This window comes from Pleurodeles waltl, chromosome 2_1 (assembly GCF_031143425.1).
Source record: "Pleurodeles waltl isolate 20211129_DDA chromosome 2_1, aPleWal1.hap1.20221129, whole genome shotgun sequence".
NCBI lineage: Eukaryota > Metazoa > Chordata > Amphibia > Caudata > Salamandridae > Pleurodeles > Pleurodeles waltl.
This window is the reverse complement of record NC_090438.1, coordinates 162,488,499-162,506,177: the sequence shown is the minus strand read 5'-3', so window position 1 is coordinate 162,506,177 and position 17,679 is coordinate 162,488,499. Positions and strand designations below refer to the sequence as shown.

General features: G+C 47.2%; 1 protein-coding gene across 4 annotated transcripts in view; it reads left to right on the top strand.

The window, feature by feature from the left end:
- The window catches only part of STAG2 (STAG2 cohesin complex component), a 987,179-nt gene that overhangs the window by 417,269 nt on the left and 552,231 nt on the right, over positions 1-17,679 (top strand). For all 4 annotated transcript variants that reach the window (XM_069211859.1, XM_069211886.1, XM_069211877.1 and 1 more), the window contains exon 10: positions 15,378-15,451. In XM_069211859.1, the coding sequence (XP_069067960.1) occupies positions 15,378-15,451 (74 nt within the window). The remainder of the gene's footprint in view (positions 1-15,377; positions 15,452-17,679) is intronic.

The window sequence follows — 17,679 nt, the reverse complement described above, 5'->3', positions numbered from 1 at the left end:
AGGACCCGTCGACAAGAACGCCGTCAGTGACGGATCCGTTGACGAGGGAACCGTCGACGATCATATCATCCACAGCATTAACAGTGTATAAACCATCGACTACCTGGATACTCCACTGCACCATTCGTCAACTAGTCTGCCTTATCAGGACGACTCCACCAGGTTTTTACCCCTTTCACTTATCACCATGGGGGACAAAGCTTCTGATATTCTGCCAATACATACCTCACCAAGTAAGGTATTACCATACCCCCCACAACATCTCTTAGATGATGATGATGATGACGATGCATACTCCCAAAACGACGGAATGTTTGGGGCAGCTAGTAGCCCGTCCCAACTCCATGTCAAATGGCAAGATTTTGATGATGAGGATGAGCAGCATTACCAGCCTAGTTATGCCTCAACATCCTACCCACAGGCAGAACAACAATCTCCCCTCTCCATGCCTAGCACACTAATAGCAGACCTACAATATATGCTTAATGACTACTATAAAAGGTTTCCACCATCAACTCAGACCACGCCACCTAGACCTGAAACCTACCAGACACCTTGTCAAACCCAGTCTACTAATCTTCCGGAAACACCACAGGCTAGCATACCGGTAACTAGCCAAACTCAGGAAGCTCATCCCTCGTCAGATGACGAAAGGGAAGAGGGTGAGCTAAGAGATTCTGCGACTAGTGAATGGGATGATTATCTTGTCCCCACATCTCCTTCTCCAGCAGGTCCAGTAGATTCGCCTCCAGAAGACATAGGAGGTTTTCATAATCTGATAGAGAGAGCGGCAAAGCGTTTTGGTCTTTCAATTGTCTCTCATGAAACAGAATGTTTTCTGTACGACTTCAAAGAGCCATCAAAGAGATCGGTAAGAGCTATACCCATAGTAGATTTCTTATGGCAGGAGGGTTTGAAGGCAATGAAAAATCCTGCAACAGTGCCTTCACAAATGCCAAGACTAGAGAAGAAGTACAAGGCCCCAGATGATTCTCCGGCCTGTTTAGTGTCACAGCCAAAACGTGATTCTGTGATATCACAGGTGGCGCAGCGACGTTCCAGAAACCCCTCTGCACCTAAAGCATCTCCCCCAGACAAAAAAGGGAGGAGATTAGACAACATCGGTAAAAAATTCTCCTCTGTTGCAGCGGTCACAGTTAAGGCGGCTAACTCCCTCGCCATCCTGGGAGGATATGATCGCCAAATGTGGGCAGAAATGTCTGCCTTTTTGGATCTCCTGCCAGAAGACGTCCAGGTGGAAGCAAAAAAGGTGTTGCAGGAGGGAGAAAGGGTTGGCGCAGAGATTATAGACAGCGCAATAGACATTTCTCTAACTGGCTTCAGGCAATTGGCTGGCGCAGCAGTCCTGCGCAGGCAAGGATGGCTTAAGGCCACATCATTTAGAACGGAAGTCCAGAGTCGTGTTCTCGACATGCCTTTTGATGGAGAAAGTTTGTTTGGAAAGCATGTCGACGACATGTTACAGGCCATCAAAACTGATACGGATACGGCAAAATCTCTAGGTACCCTTCAATATAAAAAACAACCTTTTCGTGGAGCAAGGGGAAGAGGAAGTTACTCCTTTCGAGGGGGATACCAACAGTACAGAGCCCAGTATCAGTCTTCCTCCACAGGATCACGACACCAGTACCACCAGCAACAGCAGCATTATAGATTACCACCGGCCGCAGCTTATAAACATCCAACTAGAGGAAGAGGAGCTGCCCGAGGAAGAGATATGGGCAGAAAACAATGACCCGCCAGTCATCTCAGCACTTCCCCACCCACCAATATCTAGGGTCGGAGGTCGCATCACTTCCTATTTCCCCCAATGGGAGGCTATAACATCGGACAGATGGGTACTCGATGTAGTGGCCAGAGGTCATACTCTGGAATTCACGCAAACACCAACAATTGTTCCTCCATCGGGCCCACCACCCCGAGGATGAACCAACTCCTCAAGGAAGTAAGTGATGCTGAGCAAAGGAGCGATAGAGCCAGTCCCTTTTTCTCAAAAGAACAGAGGATTCTATTCCCGCTTCTTTCTCGTAAAGAAACCCTCAGGAGACTGGCGCCCCATCCTGGACTTGAGAGCACTAAACAAGTTTCTAAAGAAAGTTGGAGTCCGACTCGGACGATCGTGAACAGACGCCTAAAACCGTGAGTAAAACGTCGACACACAAAACTCACGAGAAGACTGCAAAAGCCCAGGGGACGCCAGCAGGCCATGGCTTAACCCGAAAGATAGGTGACCAAACATTGGCACCGAAAAAGGGCATTTATGTGTCGAAGACATCCGACTCCGGTCGAGATACCGGCACACAGCAGACTCGACCCAGAGACAGCGGGTCCGAGCAAGTTCCGCACCAAGAGGACGGCACCGAAACGAGTTGATACCGAGAGACCAGGACACCAAAGAAAAAAAAAAAAAAAAAAAAGTGGTGTCGGAGCCGAAAAAGACAGCCGAAAACGTTTCCATTCCGAAACATCCGGCCTCGGAACCGAAATCAGGTTCCTACACAGAGGAACAGGGAATGTCCTCACAAATGCAAGGACATAAGTTCGGCCAAGAACTGGAGTCAATGGAGCCAGACTACACTCAGAGAAGGCTCCACATGCAAAAGGACACAGGGAAGATAAGTACTGTTCCCCCAATTAAAATGAAAAGAAGACTTGCCTTTCAAGAAAAAGACAAGCATCCACAGGCAAAGGTGTCAAGACAAATAACACCGCTGCCATCTCCACCACGCTCAACGCACACATCACCGGTAGCCACTCCACCACTGATGCAGTCCCCAACTCCTACTGGAATGAGTCAGGATGATCCTGACGCATGGGATCTTTATGATGCGCCAGTGTCAGATAACAGCCCTGTAAAGAAATGGCTCCCTGTTGCAGTTACCCCCCACTTTTTGCCTGATACTGATGCTGACTTGACTGAGAAGTGTACTGGGACCCTGCTAACCAGGCCCCAGCACCAGTGTTCTTTCACCTAAAATGTACCATTGTCTCCACAATTGGCACAACCCTGGCACCCAGGTAAGTCCCTTGTAAGTGGTACCCCTGGTACCAAGGGCCCTGATGCCAGGGAAGGTCTGTAAGGGCTGCAGCATGACTTATGCCACCCTAGGGACCCCTCACTCAGCACAGACACACTGCTTGCCTGCTTGTGTGTGGTGGTGGGGAGAAAATGACTAAGTCGACATGGCACTCCCCTCAGGGTGCCACGCCAACCTCACACTGCCTATGGCATAGGTAAGTCACCCCTCTAGCAGGCCTTACAGCCCTAAGGCAGGGTGCACTATACCACAGGTGAGGGCATATGTGGATGAGCACTATGTCCCTACAGTGTCTAAGCAAAACCTTAGACATTGTAAGTGCAGGGTAGCCATAAGAGTATATGGTCTGGGAGTCTGTCAAAACGAACTCCACAGCTCCATAATGGCTACACTGAATACTGGGAAGTTTAGTATCAAACTTCTCAGAATAATAAACCCACACTGATGCCAGTGTTGGATTTATTAAAAAATGCACACAGAGTGCATCATAGAGATGCCCCCTGTATTTTACCCAATTGTTCAGTGCAGGACTGACTGGTCTCTGCCAGCCTGTTGCTGAGAGACGAGTTTCTGACCCCATGCGGTGAGAGCCTTTGTGCTCTCTGGGGACCGAAACAAAAGCCTGCTCTGGGTGGAGGTGCTTCACACCACCCCCCTGCAGGAACTGTAACACCTAGCATTGAGCCTCAAAGGCTCAGGCGTCGTGTTACAATGCCCCAGGGCACTCCAGCTAGTGGAGATGCCCGCCCCCTGGACACAGCCCCCACTTTTGGCGGCAAGTCCAGGAGAGATAATGAGAAAAACAAGGAGGAGTCACTGGCCAGTCAGGACAGCCCCTAAGGTGTCCTGAGCTGAGGTGAATCTGACTTTTAGAAATCCTCCATCTTGGAGATGGAGTATTCCCCCAATAGGGATAGGAATGTGACCCCCTCCCCTTGGGAGGAGGCACAAAGAGGGTGTACCCACCCTCAGGGCTAGTAGCCATTGGCTACTAACCCCCCAGACCTAAACACGCCCTTAAATTTAGTATTTAAGGGCTCCCCTGAACCTAAGAATTTAGATTCCTGCAACTTACAGAAGAAGAGGACTGTTGAGCTGAAATACCCCTGCAGAAGAAGAAAGAAGACACCAACTGCTTTGGCCCCAGTCCTACCGGCCTGTCTCCTGCCTTCCAAAGAAACCTGCTCCAGCGACGCTTTCCCCAGGACCAGCGACCTCTGAATCCTCAGAGGACTGCCCTGCTTCAAGAAAGACAAGAAACTCCTGAGGACAGCGGCACTGCTCCAAAAAGACTGCAACTTTGTTACAGAGGAGAAGATTTAAAGACCCCTGCAAATCCCCGCAAGAAGCGTGAGACTTGCAACACTGCACCCGGCGACCCCGACTCGACTGGTGGAGAACCAACACCTCAGGGAGGACTCTCCGGCGACTCCGAGACCGTGAGTAACCAAAGTTGTCCCCCCTGAGCCCCCACAGCGACACCTGCAGAGGGAATCCCGAGGCTCCCCCTGACCGTGACTGCCTGACTCTAAAATCCCGACGGCTGGAAAAGACCCTGCACCCGCAGCCCCCAGCACCTGAAGGAACGGAACTTCAGTGCAGGAGTGACCCCCAGGAGGCCCTCTCCCTTGCCTAGGTGGTGGCTACCCCGAGGAGCCCCCCCCTTGCCTGCCTGCACCGCTGAAGAGACCCCTTGGTCTCCCATTGACTCCCATTGGAAACCCGACGCCAGTTTACACACTGCACCTGGCCGCCCCGCGCTGCTGAGGGTGTACTTTTTGTGTGGACTTGTGTCCCCCCCCCCCCGGTGCCCTACAAAACCCCCCTGGTGTGCCCTCCGAAGACGCGGGTACTTACCTGCTGGCAGACTGGAACCGGGGCACCCCCCTTCTCTCCATTGAAGCCTATGTGTTTTGGGCACCTCTTTGACCTCTGCACCTGACCAGCCCTGAGCTGCTGGTGTGGTAACTTTGGGGTTGCTCTGAACCCCCAACGGTGGGCTACCTTTGACCCAAAACTGAAACCTGTAGGTGATTTACTTACCTGCTAAAACTAACATTACTTTACCTTCCCCAGGAACTGTGAAAATTGCACTGTGTCCACTTTTAAAACCGCTATTTGTGTTTTATTTGAAAAGTATATATGATACTGTAATTATTCAAAGTTCCTAAAGTACTTACCTGCAATACCTTTCAAATGAGATATTACATGTAGAATTTGAACCTGTGGTTCTTAAAATAAACTAAGAGAAGATATTTTTCTATACCAAAACCTATTGGCTGGAATTGTCTCTGAGTGTGTGTTCCTCATTTATTGCCTGTGTGTATGTACAACAAATGCTTAACACTACTCCTTTGATTAGCTGCTCGACCACACTACCACAAAATAGAGCATTAGTATTCTCTTTTTGCCACTATCTTACCTCTAAGGGGAACCCTTGGACTCTGTGCATGCTATTCCTTACTTTGAAATAGCACATACAGAGCCAACTTCCTACAAGCCCAGACTGTTACCCAGCGAGACCGTCACCACCTGAGGACAGTACAGCCTACACACAGGTGGTGTCAAGAGCACAGCGGCATTTCATAATGTCACCCTGCATGCAGAGCCTATTGAGGATGACTTTTTATTTAACACACTATCCTCCACTCATAGCCAATACCAAAGCCTCCCTATGCTACCGGGAATGCTAAAACACTCCAAACAGGTGTTTCAGGAGCCTGTGAATGGCAGGGCCATAACTCCAAGGGTGGAGAAAAAATACAAGCCACCGCCAACAGACCCGGTATATATCATGCAGCAGTTAACACCAGATTCTGTGGTAGTAGGGGCAGCTCGCAAGAGAGCAAACTCTCATACCTCGGGAGACGCACCACCTCCAGACAAGGAGAGTCGCAAGTTCGACGCTGCAGGGAAAAGGGTTGCAGCACAAGCGGCCAACCAATGGCGCATTGACAACTCACAGGCACTGCTGGCAAGATATGATAGGGCTCATTGGGACGAAATGCAACATTTCATTGAACACTTACCCAAAGAGTTCCAGAAAAGGGCCCAACAGGTGGTGGAGGAAGGACAGAGTATATCGAACAATCAGATACGGTTAGCAATGGATGCAGCAGATACAGCTGCTAGGACAGTAAATACTGCAGTAACCATAAGGAGACACGCATGGCTGCGTACGTCAGGATTGAAGCCGGAGATACAACAAGCCGTGCTGAATATGCCTTTTAACGGACAGCAGTTGTTTGGGCCGGAGGTGGTCACTGCTATCGAAAAACTTGGGCGCACTCTACTCCCCACAGAGCAGAGGCACATTTTGCAAAACGCAGTTTAGAGGGGGGTTTTGAGGACAAACTACAGAACCCACAACCTCACAAACAAGGCCCACTTATCAGAGCCAATATCAGCGGGGAAGTTTTTCGGGGACAATATAGAGGTGGACAATTCCAAAAGAGTAGAGGGAAGTTCCAAAGTCCCAAAACTCATCAAAACAAGCAGTGACTTCCACGTCACAAATCCCCAACACATAACACCTGTGGGGATAGACTGACCAAGTTTTACAAACATTGGGAGGAAATAACAACAGAGACTTGGGTCCTAGCAATTATCCAGCATGGTTATTGCATAGAATTTCTCAAATTCCCTCCAAACGTCCCACCGAAAACACACAATATGTCAAAACCACACATGGACCTTCTAGGACTAGAGGTCCAAGCGTTGTTACAAAAAGAAGCAATAGAATTAGTATCAGTTCATCAGAAAGGAACAGGAGTTTACTCTCTGTACTTTCTCATACCCAAAAAGGACAAGACTCTAAGACCTATATTAGATCTCAGAACGTTAAATACCTACATCAAATCAGATCACTTTCACATGGTGACATTACAGGACATAATCCCACTGCTCAAACAACAAGACTACATGACAACTCTAGACCTAAAGGATGCATATTTCCATATACCGATACATCCTTCACACAGAAAGTACTTAAGGTTTGTATTCCAAGGAGTACATTACCAATTCAAGGTGTTGCCATTCGGAATAACTGCGCCAAGAGTTTTTACAAAATGCCTGGCAGTAGTGGCCACACATATCAGAAGGCAACAAATACATGTGTTCCCGTACCTAGACGATTGGTTAATCAAAGCCAACACACTAGAACGGTGCTCACAACACACAAGGTACGTTATAGAAACCCTCCACAAACTAGGTTTCTCAATCAACTACACAGTCACACCTTCAGCCGTGTCAAACACAGCAATACTTAGGGGCGACAATCAACACAGCAAAAGGGATTGCCACTCCAAGTCTACAAAGGGTACAGGCATTTCACAATGTAATACAAGCCATGTATCCAAGACAAAAGATACAAGTCAAAATGGTGATGAAACTCCTAGGCATGATGTCCTCCTGCATAGCCATTGTCCCAAACGCAAGGTTGCACATGCGGCCCTTACAACAGTGCCTAGCATCACAATGGTCACAGGCACAGGGTCAACTTCTAGATCTAGTGTTGATAGACCGCCAAACATACACCTCGCTTCAATGGTGGAACAATATAAATTTAAACCAAGGGCGGCCTTTCAAAGACCCAGTGCCTCAATACGTAATGACAGATGCCTCCATGATAGGGTGGGGAGCACACCTCAATCAACACAGCATCCAGGGACAATGGGACACTCAGCAAAGACAGTTTCACATAAATCACTTAGAACTACTGGCAGTATTTCTAGCGTTAAAAGCATTTCAACCCATAATAAGCCACAAACACATTCTTGTCAAAACAGACAACATGACAACGATGTATTATCTAAACAAACAGGTAGGAACACAGCCAACACAGTTGTGTCTCCTGGCACAGAGAATATGGCATTGGGCGATTCACAATCATATTCGCCTAATAGCGCAGTTCATTCCAGGAATTCAGAACCAGTTAGCAGACAATCTCTTCTCGGGATCACCAACAGATCCACGAATGGGAGATTCACCCCCAAATACTAAACACTTACTTCCAAAGTTGGGGAACACCACAAATAGACCTATTTGCAACAAAAGAAAATGCAAAATGCCGAAACTTCGCATCCAGGTACCCACAAGATCAGTTTCAGGGCAATGCGTTATGGATGAGTTGGTCAGGGATATTTGCATACACTTTTCCCCCTCTCCCACTCCTTCCATATCTGGTAAACAAATTGAGTCAATACAAACTCATACTAATAGCACCAACTTGGGCAAGACAACCTTGGTACACAACACTACTAGACCTCTCAGTAGTGCCTCATGTCAAACTACCAAACAGACCAGATCTGCTAACTCTACACAAACAACAGATCAGACACCCAAATCCAGCATCGCTGAATCTAGCAATTTGGCTCCTGAAGTCTTAGAATTCAGACAATTACACCTTACACAGGAATGTATGGAGGTCATAAAACAAGCTAGGAAACCAACCACAAGACATTGCTATGCAAATAAGTGGAAAAGATTTGTTTATTATTGCCATAATAATCAAATCCAGCCATTACACGCATCTGCTAAAGACATTGTAAGCTACTTACTACATTTGCAAAAGTCAAAGCTAGCTTTTTCATCCATTAAAATACATCTAACTGCAATTTCAGCTTATCTGCAAATTACGCACTCAACTTCATTATTTAGGATACCAGTCATAAAAGCGTTTATGGAAGCCTAAAGAGAATTATACCACCAAGAACACCACCAGTTCCTTCGTAGAACCTCAACATTGTCTTAACACGACTCATAGGTGTAGGAAGTTGGCTCTGTATATACTATTTCAAAGTAAGGAATAGTATGCACAGAGTCCAAGGGTTCCCCTTAGAGGTAAGATAGTGGCAAAAAGAGATAATACTAATGCTCTATTTTGTGTTAGTGTGGTCGAGCAGTAGGCCTATCAAAGGAGAAGTGTTAAGCATTTGTTGTACATACACCCAGGCAACAAATGAGGAACACACACTCAGAGACAAATCCAGCCAATAGGTTTTTGTATAGAAAAATATATTTTCTTAGTTTATTTTAAGAACCACAGGTTCAAATTCTACATGTAATACTTTGCATGAAAGGTATTGCAGGTAAGTACTTTAGGAACTTTGAATAATCACAATAGCATATATACTTTTTAAATAAAACACATATAGCTATTTTAAAACTAGACAGTGCAATTTTCACAGTTCCTAGGGGAGGTAAGTAATTGTTAGTTCTTGCAGGTAAGTAAACCACCCACGGGGTTCAAGTTTGGGTCCAAGGTAGCCCACCGTTGGAGGGTCAGAGCAACCCCAAAGTTACCACACCAGCAGCTCAGGGCCGGTTAGGTGCAGAGTTCAAAGTGGTGCCCAAAACGCATAGGCTTCAATGGAGAACGGGGTGCCCCGGTTCCAGTCTGCCAGCAGGTAAGTACCCGTTTCTTCGGAGGGCAGACCAGGGGGGTTTTGTAGGGCACCGGGGGGGCGCAAGTTAGCACAGAAAGTACACCCTCAGCAGCACGGGGGCGGCCGGGTGCAGTGTGCAAACACACTTCGGGTTTGTAATAGGAATCAATGGGAGACCAAGGGGTCTCTTCAGCGATGCAGGCAAGCGGGGTGGGGGGCTCCTCGGGGTAGCCACAACCTGGGCAAGGGAGAGGGCCTCCTGGGGGTCACTCCTGCACTGGAATTCTGATCCTTCAGGTCCTGGGGGCTGCGGGTGCAGGGTCTTTTCCAGGCGTCGGGATCTGGGAGTCAGGCAGTCGCGGTCAGGGGGAGCCTCGGGATTCCCCCTGCAGGCGTCGCTGTGGGGGCTCAAGGGGGACAACTTTGGTTACTCAGTCTCGGAGTCGCCGGGGAGTCCTCCCTGCAGTGTTGGTTCTCCACAAGTCGAGCCGGGGGCGTCGGGTGCAGAGTTGCAAGTCTCACGCTTCTGGCGGGAAATGCTGTTGTCTTTAAGTTGCTCCTTTGGAAACAAAGTTGCAGTCTTGGGTGAACAGGGCCACTGTTCTCAGGAGTTTCTTGGTCCTTTTAGAGCAGGGCAGTCCTCTGAGGATTCAGAGGTCGCTGGTCCTGGGGAAAGCGTCGCTGGAGCAGTTTTCTTCCGAAGGGGGGAGACAGGCCAGTAGAGCTGGGGCCAAAGCAGTTGGTGTCTCCGTCTTCTCTGCAGGGTTTTTCAGCTCAGCAGTCCTCTTCTTCTCAGGTTGCAGGAATCTGAGTTCCTAGGTTCTGGGGAGCCCCTAAATACAGAATTTAGGGGTGTGTTTAGGTCAGGGAGGGCAGTAGCCAATGGCTACTAGCCCTGAGGGTGGCTACACCCTCTTTGTGCCTCCTCCCAAGGGGAGGGGGTCACATTCCTATCCCTATTGGGGGGGATCCTCCATCTGCAAGATGGAGGATTCCTAAAAGTCAGTCACTTCAGCTCAGGTTGCCTTAGGGGCTGTCCTGACTGGTCAGTGACGTCTCCTTGTTTTCTCATTATCTCCTCCGGCCTTGCCGCCAAAAGTGGGGCCGTGGCCGGAGGGGGTGGGCAACTCCAATAGCTGGAATGCCCTGTGGTGCTGGAACAAAGGGGGTGAGCCTTTGAGGCTCACCACCAGGTGTTACAGCTCCTGCAAGGGGGAGGTGATAAGCATCTCCACCCAGTGCAGGCTTTGTTACTAGCCACAGAGTGACAAAGGCACTCTCCGCATGTGGCCAGCAACATGTCTCGAGTGTGGCAGGCTGCTAAAACCAGTCAGCCTACACAGGTAGTTGGTTAAGGTTTCAGGGGGCACCTCTAAGGTGCCCTCTGGGGTGTATTTTACAATAAAATGTACACTGGCATCAGTGTGCATTTATTGTGCTGAGATGTTTGATACCAAACTTCCCAGTTTTCAGTGTAGCCATTATGTTGCTGTGGAGTTCGTGTTTGACAGACTCCCAAACCATATACTCTTATGGCTACCCTGGACTTACAATGTCTAAGGTTTGGCTTAGACACTGTAGGGGCACAGTGCTCATGCACTGGTACCCTCACCCATGGTATAGTGCACCCTGCCTTAGGGCTGCAAGGCCTGCTAGAGGGGTGACTTATCTATACTGCATAGGCAGTGTGAGGTTGGCATGGCACCCTGAGGGGAGTGCCATGTCGACTTACTCATTTTGTCCTCACCAGCACACACAAGCTGGCAAGCAGTGTGTCTGTGCTGAGTGAGGGGTCCCCAGGGTGGCATAAGATATGCTGCAGCCCTTGGAGACCTTCCCTGGCATCACATGGAAAGTTGCATTTCTAATTGCTATCACATCTCTAAGAAGAGTAAGTGAGATACAAGCATTTACCATACAAGAAACATTTATTCAGATACACAAGCATAAAGTAGTCTTACGAACAAATCCTAAATTCTTACCAAAAGTCATATCACCGTTCCACTTGAATCAAACAGTAGAACTACCAGTGTTCTTCCCAGAGCCAGATTCTGTAGCTGAAAGAGCACTACAAACATTAGACCTCAAAAGAGCGTTAATGTACTACATTGACAGAACAAAACAATTATTTATTGCTTTCCAAAAACCTCATACAGGAAATCCAATTTCAAAACAAGGCATTGCTAGATGGATAGTTAAATGCATTCAAACTTGTTATCTCAAAGCAAAAAGAGAACTGCCTATTACACCAAAGGCACACTCAACTAGAAAGAAAGGTGCTACCATGGCCTTTCTAGGAAATATTCGAATGACTGAAATATGTAAGGCAGCCACATGGTCTACGCCTCATACGTTTACCAAACACTACTGTGTGGATGTGTTAACAGCACAACAAGCCACAGTAGGCCAAGCAGTACTACGAACATTGTTTCGAACAACTTCAACTCCTACAGGCTGAACCACCGCTTTTGGGGAGATAACTGCTTACTAGTCTATGCAAAACATGTGTATCTGCAGCTACACATGCCATCGAACGGAAAATGTCACTTACCCAGTGTACATCTGTTCGTGGCATTGGTCGCTGCAGATTCACATGCGCCCACCCTCCTTCCCGGGAGCCTGTAGCCGTTTTCGAAGTTGATCTTAAACATTTGTAAATTTGTAAATATATCACTTTAAACTACATTATGTACATACATATTCACTCCATTGCATGGGCACTATTTTTATAATACACAACTCCTACCTCACCCTCTGCGGGGAAAACAATCTAAGATGGAGTCGAGAGCAGTCCCATCTTCAGCCTACCTGGAGAATAATTTTTCTGGGCTTCATACTGGACACAAAGCAAAGAAGGGCATATCCAGTGGTGGAACGACAACTAAAGCTCAACAAACTAGCAGGAGCAGTTCAGAAAAGAAAGTCTCTTTCAGTTTGGTGGTTCAAGACATTACGGGGGATGATGCCCTCGTGTATCAATCTTGTTCCCCACTGTCTCCTTCGGATGAGTCCACTCCAAGAGGAGCTTGACACGCAGTGGAAGCAGACACAAGGTTCCTTCGGGGATATCATACAGATAAAGCAGATGTCAGATTCCCTCGATTGGTTGATAACACTGATAAACATCTCCAGGGGCTTAGGATTCTTAGCTCAGGTCCTTCCGTTAACAATAACGGATGCTTCAATGGAGGGATAGAGTGAATATCTACAAGACCTCCAAGTAAGTGGTCCCCTTCTCACGCTACTCTTCACATCAACCTCAGAGCTGTGTACCTGGCACTGCAGGCTTTCCTTCCAAGAATCCAATGCTCATCGGTGCTTGTCTGAACGGACCACCATGCAATGTACCAACAAGCAAGGAGGGACTCTGTCACATCTGCTGTCCAGGAAAGCGTATACCATTTGGGTCTGGTGCATTCAACATTCAGTGCACACAAGGGCGGAGCACCTCCCAGGAGTACGCAACACCACCACAGGCTCGCTAGGCACATCTTCCCACGAATGGGAACTGAACTGAATCCGCAGACACTAGATGCAATATTCCTCAGATGGGGAAAACACCATTTTGGACCTGTTTGCGACGACTCAGAACGCAACATGCTGGTTTTATGCAAGCTAGCATCACCAACTAGGGTCGTGGGGAAATGCCCTTTCGATAGCATGGTCAGGGATTTATGCTTACGCTTTTCTCCCAATACCTCTACTTCCATGAGTGATCAGCAAAGTAAAATTGGAGCCATGTCAGATACTCCTAATTGCTCCAGCCTGGCCACGTCAACTGTGGTACGTGGAGCTGCTGTTGCTGTCTTCGTGTCCTCCCATCAAGAATACACCGATTCCGGAACTATTAGCCATCAATCAGGGCCAAGTGAGACAGCCGGATCCCAAATCTTTCAAATTATGTGCATGGCTCATGAATTCGGCCCTTTAAATGTTCCTAACGACTGCAAGTCCGTTCTAGCTAAAGCGCATGTGGCTAGCACTAGTAAAATATATAAATTAAAATGGAAATGATTCTGCCTTTTGGTGGGTTTATAACGGCATTCACCCGCTTTCGTCTGCTCCAGAGCAAATCTTGCCTTATCTCCATCTCGCACGCTCAGGTCTTGCCCATGCATCTATCAAGGTTCACTTGGCAGCCATTTCTAGATATAGACAACCCTCTCCTTCTGGTCTCATAGGCTCATCAAACAATTTATGAAAGGTCTTTTTCGGTCTTTTCCTCCAGTTAAAGCCCTGCCTCTAGCTTAGCAACTAAATACAGTCTTGGGTCAGCTAATGAAGAAACCATTTGCACCCGTTCATAAAGCAGACATCAAATATCTCACCTGGAAGGTAGCGCTTCTCTTAGCTTTAACATCTACTCAGAGTCAGTAAAATACAAGCATTTACCATCCAAGAACATTTTCTGAAATTTACTGGAGATAGTTATCCTACGCACCAACCCTAAGTTTATTCCTAAGGTTCCATCAAACTTTCATATTAATGAGCCAGTGGTGCTAAAGACCTTCTTCCCACAACCTCAAACTGGAGCAGAAAGATTGCTTCATTCTCTCTGTGAAAAGATGTCTCAAGTTCTACTTGCAAAAAATGAGTTTGAGCTGGAAATTAAGCCAACTCTTCGTGGCCTTAAGTGCATCCAGAAGAGGGCATCCTGTCACTAAACAGACTATTTCTAAATGTATGTCAAGCACAATAGCTTTCTGCCATCAAAGAGCTGGTCGACCTCTGGATGCCAGAGTACGTGCACATTCGACTAGGGCAGTCTCCACGTCCTTTGCACTCTTTTCTGCTGGGTCCCTGCCTGACATCTGCCGAGCAGCGACGTGGAGGACGACACACGCTTTCACAAAGCATTACTGTTTGGATGCCGAGACGCTCCGAGATGCAGTAGTGGGTCAAGCAGTCCTTAGGCATTTGTTCCAATAAGGTGACCTGTTTCTTTTCCCACCATCCGCTTATGCTTTTAATACCACATTTCCTGTTTAATACTAAAATATAACATATGCATATGGATTTATCTTTGGGCGTGTTGACTGTTATTTCTTTTGCATTTAATTATATTAATGCATATGCTATCATTTGCATGGTGAAGAATGTTTTTATGAATATAGAAAATGTGCTGGTTACTGCTTGTTAGTCTTATTCAAGCATGTGAATCTATGAAAGTTCCAATAGTGGAGTAGATTCACATACGACCACCCGCCTCCCCGGATGAGCTCACCTTCTCTCTTTCCACAGTGTTGCTCATTATTATAGCACTTATGCTCGGAAAATCTGAGGGAAGGCAGCTCCTCACAGGAGGTTCTATGGGGTGAGGCAATCTGATAGGTTCAATTTCGAGTTTGGGTCTATTTTACAAAATGACTGTGATAGATTGTCGAATTAAGGCCTTAACCATGTAGTGTGGATGTACATTTTAGGCCTGTGTTGTATATTCCACTGGGGACTCCCATCTCGACTGGGAAGTATTCAAACTTGTGAATCTATGAAAGCTTCCAATACTTCGGAACTACAGTTACAGGTAAGTAACTCATTTCTTCCCCTTTCTCTCTTTCTATTGTATTTATTTTCAACCCAGGTCTATATTGTCACAATTTACTGCAGTTTTACTTTTCAAAACTTAGTGCTTTAGTTATGTTTAAAATATCCACTGCGATTTTCGTGTACGTATTGTCCATCTATACACCTCTAGAGTTTGCAGAACTCATGTAGTCTTCAGCCGCATAAACACTGAACTCTATCATGTCTGTAGAAGGACACTAAATACCTCAATTCCGAACTTTCTCTCACTTGATCTCTCCATCTGTCTCGCTCCCTGTCCATCTATGAAATCAGATTAGCTAATTTATGTAAGTATTGCAGTACTTTGAAAAATGTATAGTTTTTTGGGGAATGTGTTACTGATATTCTCTTGATTTATTTTTAAAAGCTTCAAGAAAATCAAGATGAAATTGAAAATATGATGAATGCAATATTTAAAGGTGTTTTTGTGCATCGATATCGGTAAGTAAATTTGTTTGGAGCCTTGAGCAATTGTTCCATACTTAAATTGATTTCATATTACAACCTTGTGGCTTTGTATGTAGGGAACACCTGATTCTAGTGTGCTGCTGGTAATTTGATACCCCTTATTTATGTTTGTATATTATAAAATAGCCAGTCTGATATTAAATATTGCATTCCAAATTCACTAATTGTTCACACAGCACATTTTAACATCAGTACTTAACCATCAGATTTGGAATGCCTATATATCTTAGGATAAATGTTGTTTAGCATACATTGAGAAAAAGGATCCACATATTGAACTCAAACCCCATCTGGTTGTGCGCCGGCAGTTCTGGCCCGGCCTCCAGAGGGTCCTGAGGGATCCATTCCTGGATCCGGACTGATACCCCGTCATACCATCTCAGCCTTCACTGATGCCTTCGATCCTAGCACCATCCTGTAGGAAGTTGGCTTTATATATACTTTTTCAAAGTAAGAAATAGTGTGCACAGACTCCAACAGTTCCCCTTAGAGGTAAGATAGTGGCAAAATGAGATCATTCTAATGCTCTATTTTGTGGGAGTGTGGTCGAGCAGAAGGCTTATCAGAGGGTAGTGTTAAGCATTTGTTGTACACACACAGGCAATAAAAAAGGCACACACACCCAAAGACTTACTCCAGTCCAATAGGTTTTTATTTTGAAAAATATATTTTCTTAGTTTATTTTAAGAACCACAGGTTCAAGATTTGCAGTAAACTCTATAAATGCAAGGTACTTCACTTAGATACTTAAGGAACTTTGAATAAAAGCAATATCATGTACAGTCTTTGTAATAATGGCAATAAGCTATTTTTAAAGTGGACACTGCATAAATCAACAGTTCCTGGGGGAGGTAAGTAAAGGTTAGATTAGGATTTTAGTAAAACACTTACAAGTCTCAGTCCTGGGACAGAGGCAGCCCACCATTGGGGGTTTAAGGCAACCCCAAAGTTACCACACCAGCAGCTCAGGGCCGGTGAGGTGCAGAGGTCAAAGAGGTGCCCAAAACACATAGGCGCCTATGGAGAACAGGGGTGCTCCGGTTCCAGTCTGTCAGCAGGTAAGTACGTGCGTCCTCTGGGGCAGACCAGGGGGTTTTTGTAGAGCACTGGGGGGGGGGGGACACAAGTAGGCACATAAAACACACCCTCAGCGGCACAGGGGCAGCCGGGTGCAGTGTGGAAAGGTGGTGTTGGGTTTCAGATAGAAAACAATGAAGGGACCCGGGGGTCACTCTAGCGGTGCAGGCAGGCACAGGGTGGGCTTCTCGGGACAGCCACCACCTGGGCTCGGCAGAGGGTCACTCCTGTGCCGAGGTTGTTCCTTCAGGTGCTGGGGGCTGCGGGTTCAGTGCTGGTTCCAGGTGTCGGGTCCCTTGTTACAGGCAGTCGCAGTCAGGGGGAGCCTCTGGATTCTCTCTGCAGTTGTTGCTGTGGGGGCTCAGGTGGGGGGGGAACATCTCTAGTTACTCACGGGCTTGCAGTTGCCGGGGAGTCCTCCCTGAGGTTTTAGTTCTCCCGGGGGCATCGGATGCAGAGTGAGAAGTCTAACGCTTCCGGCAGGAAACGTACAGTCTTTGGAAGTTGCATCTTTGTTGCAAAGAAGTAGCTGGTTGTGAACAGGGCCGCTCTCCACATGAGTTTCTTGGTCCTTTAGTCCAGGGCAGTCCTCTGAGGCTTCAGAGGTAGCTGGTACCTGTCGGATGCATCGCTGGTGCAGGTTTTCAAAGTTGGAGACAGGCACGGTAGGGCTGGGGCCAAAGCAGTTGTAGTCTTCCTCCTTCTCTGCAGACTTGTAGGTCAGCAGTCCTTCTTGTTTCTTCAGGTTGCAGGAATCTAGGTTCTGGGGAGCCCCTAAATATTGAATTTAGTGGTGTGTTTAGGTCTGGGAGGGCAGTAGCCAATGGTTACTGTCCTTGAGGGTGGCTACACCCTCTTTGTGCCTCCTCCCTGTGTGGAGGGGGGGCACATCCCTAATCATATTGGGGGATCCTCCAGGCTCAAGATGGAGGATTTCTCTAGGCAGGGGTCACTTCAGCTCTGGACACCTTAGGGGCTGTCCTGACTGGTGGGTGACTCCTCCTTATTTTTCTCATTATGTCCTCCAGCCTTGCTGCCAAAAGTGGGGGCAGTAGCCAGAGGGCCGGGCATCTCCACTAGCTGGGATGCCCTGGGGTGCTGTAACAAAAGGGGTGAGCCTTTGA